The 1,945-nt window shown below is 54.2% G+C and overlaps 1 protein-coding gene and 1 long non-coding RNA gene across 2 annotated transcripts in view; both read right to left on the reverse strand.

The window, feature by feature from the left end:
• LOC111737698 overlaps positions 1-599 on the reverse strand; it is a 2,801-nt gene extending 2,202 nt beyond the window's left edge. The window contains exon 1 of the long non-coding RNA XR_002779514.1: positions 572-599. This is a non-coding gene — a long non-coding RNA (uncharacterized LOC111737698). The remainder of the gene's footprint in view (positions 1-571) is intronic.
• A 466-nt stretch (positions 600-1,065) lies between these two features.
• Positions 1,066-1,945, reverse strand: LOC105289881 (rRNA/tRNA 2'-O-methyltransferase fibrillarin-like protein 1). The gene has a single exon (XM_011356691.2). The coding sequence runs from the start codon at positions 1,824-1,826 to the stop codon at positions 1,188-1,190; it is 639 nt and encodes a 212-aa protein (XP_011354993.1). The 5' UTR covers positions 1,827-1,945; the 3' UTR covers positions 1,066-1,187.

Genomic DNA, 1,945 nt, shown 5'->3' on the forward strand with positions numbered 1-1,945 from the left:
CAATCACTCCCAGACAATGTATTGACTGCCCTGGCAATTGGCAATGGGCATTTTTCGAATGTCTGAGTGAATGAATGAATAAAAGTCTTTATTAATGCCTGGTCTGGGGGCATTCCCAGCTCTCTTGGGATTGATTGTTCACTCTTCCGCTCCCTTCAGGCTGGTTTGCAGAACCAGAATTGAATGTACTGAGTCCAGCAACTCGGAGTCTGGAGGAAATGCCCTTTAGAGCCAGCTACTTTGAGAGAGTCACTTTTCGGACTGTTTCTCCGACACTTGCTGACAGTACTTTGGGTATGTTATGCCTTACAGTGGGAACAGTCTGCCTTGATTTGCTATTTTGAAATCTAAGAAAAGGGTAGCACAGAGTGGAAGAAAGAACGCAATGCAGCCAAAGAGCCAGCTGTGTATGTACCCTGTTTTGAGACTTGCGGTCTGTCCAGTGTGGACCATGTGGAAGAGAGGTAAGAATCCACTGGTGTAAAGGAAATAGCAGTGGATTAGAGCTGAAAAGACTGGCATTGAAGTTCCACCTCCTCACAGGCTCTGTAAACTTGGGTGATCAGTTCACCTTTCAGAAACCGGTTGCTTCGCCTGTGAATGGGAAATGGGAACAAAGCCATCTCAGGGCTGGGGGTGATGATTAAATGGACTAAGGGACTGCAAAAGCGCTTAGCTGAAAACTACTAAATATATATTGTGGTTAGAACTCTGGCTTGGAGTCAGACAGACTGGGTGTGTTAGACTATAATACTGTCCACCAATATCCAACGCCACTCCCTGGAATCAGGGTTGCTCATGTGACTTGGCAAATGTATAGAAAGTGCCCCTCAGTTCCAAGGGGGACTTCACAAACTCATTAGCAATTCCACAGCTCTCCTCACCCCCCTTGTGATAAGGAAGCAAGTGTGAAGAGGGGCCCTGGGGAGTCAGTGCCCCGAGTGATTAGAGTAAGCACAGCTCCCAGGCTGTTACACCTTGATGGGCCCCTATCACCAGCTGTCTTAGGGATTTGGGGATTGTCACTGAAGCAAAACCCAATCTGGCCTCACTGATACACCTGGGGACTGTTTCTTTATGCCATTTAATAGAAAAACAAAAGAAAGAAAAAACACGAAGAAAACACATACATAGTCACACTGAACACAGCACAGTCTTGGGGGGATCTCGGAGACAGCCGCGCTGGGCTACTTGCTGCCACTCTTAGGAAGGGGCCGGTAGACCCCCACGACCACGGCGTGGTCCCTCTCATAGGGCTCAAGGGTCAGTTGCTCTTGAGGCTTTAAGTTCTCCTGCTGCAACTTTCTCACCTCAGAAGCAAACACGGCCTCGGCAGACGCAGTGGAGTCGATGCAGTTGGCCTTGATGGAAATGAGGAAGTGGCCCCCGTTGCGAAGGAAGGTGTGGGCGTTCAGGGCCACGATGCGGGACTGGTCCGGCTGGGCCACGTCGGCGAAAATCACGTCCACCATCCCGATGAGCATGCGGTATTTGAGCGGGTGCCGGGCGTCTTCCAGGACCGGGATGATGTTGGTTCGCTTCTTGGCCACGTTGACCAGATCGCGGCCGGCGCGGTGGGAGAACTCGACCGCGTAGACCAGGCCGTCGGGCCCGATGATGTCGGAGACGTGGGAGACGGTGGTCCCCGAGGCGGCGCCCAGGTACAGCACTTTGGACTTGGGCTTGATGTGGATCTGGTCGACCCCGCCCAGGATGGCCGCGGCCAGCTTGGAGCGGAAGGGGTTCCACGTGCGGTACTCCTGCTTGACGCCGCCCTCGGTCACCGTGACCCGCCGCTCGCCGTACACCGAGTGGCCCGGCACCATGTTCAGCGTGACCAGCGCGTCCTCCGCCCCGCGGTAGATGAAGACGCCCTCGTGCCGGTGCGGCTCCACCGACACCGCGCTGGCCGCCTTCCTGCGGCGGCCCTTGCTCTTGGCCACGC

Source organism: Pteropus vampyrus, unplaced genomic scaffold (assembly GCF_000151845.1).
Source record: "Pteropus vampyrus isolate Shadow unplaced genomic scaffold, Pvam_2.0 Scaffold30, whole genome shotgun sequence".
Classification (NCBI taxonomy): Eukaryota; Metazoa; Chordata; class Mammalia; order Chiroptera; family Pteropodidae; genus Pteropus; species Pteropus vampyrus.

Coding starts and splice junctions, on each gene's coding strand:
- LOC105289881 (XM_011356691.2), bottom strand. CDS start 1,826: ATGGTGCCGGGCCACTCGGTGTACGGCGAGCGGCGGGTCACGGTGACC.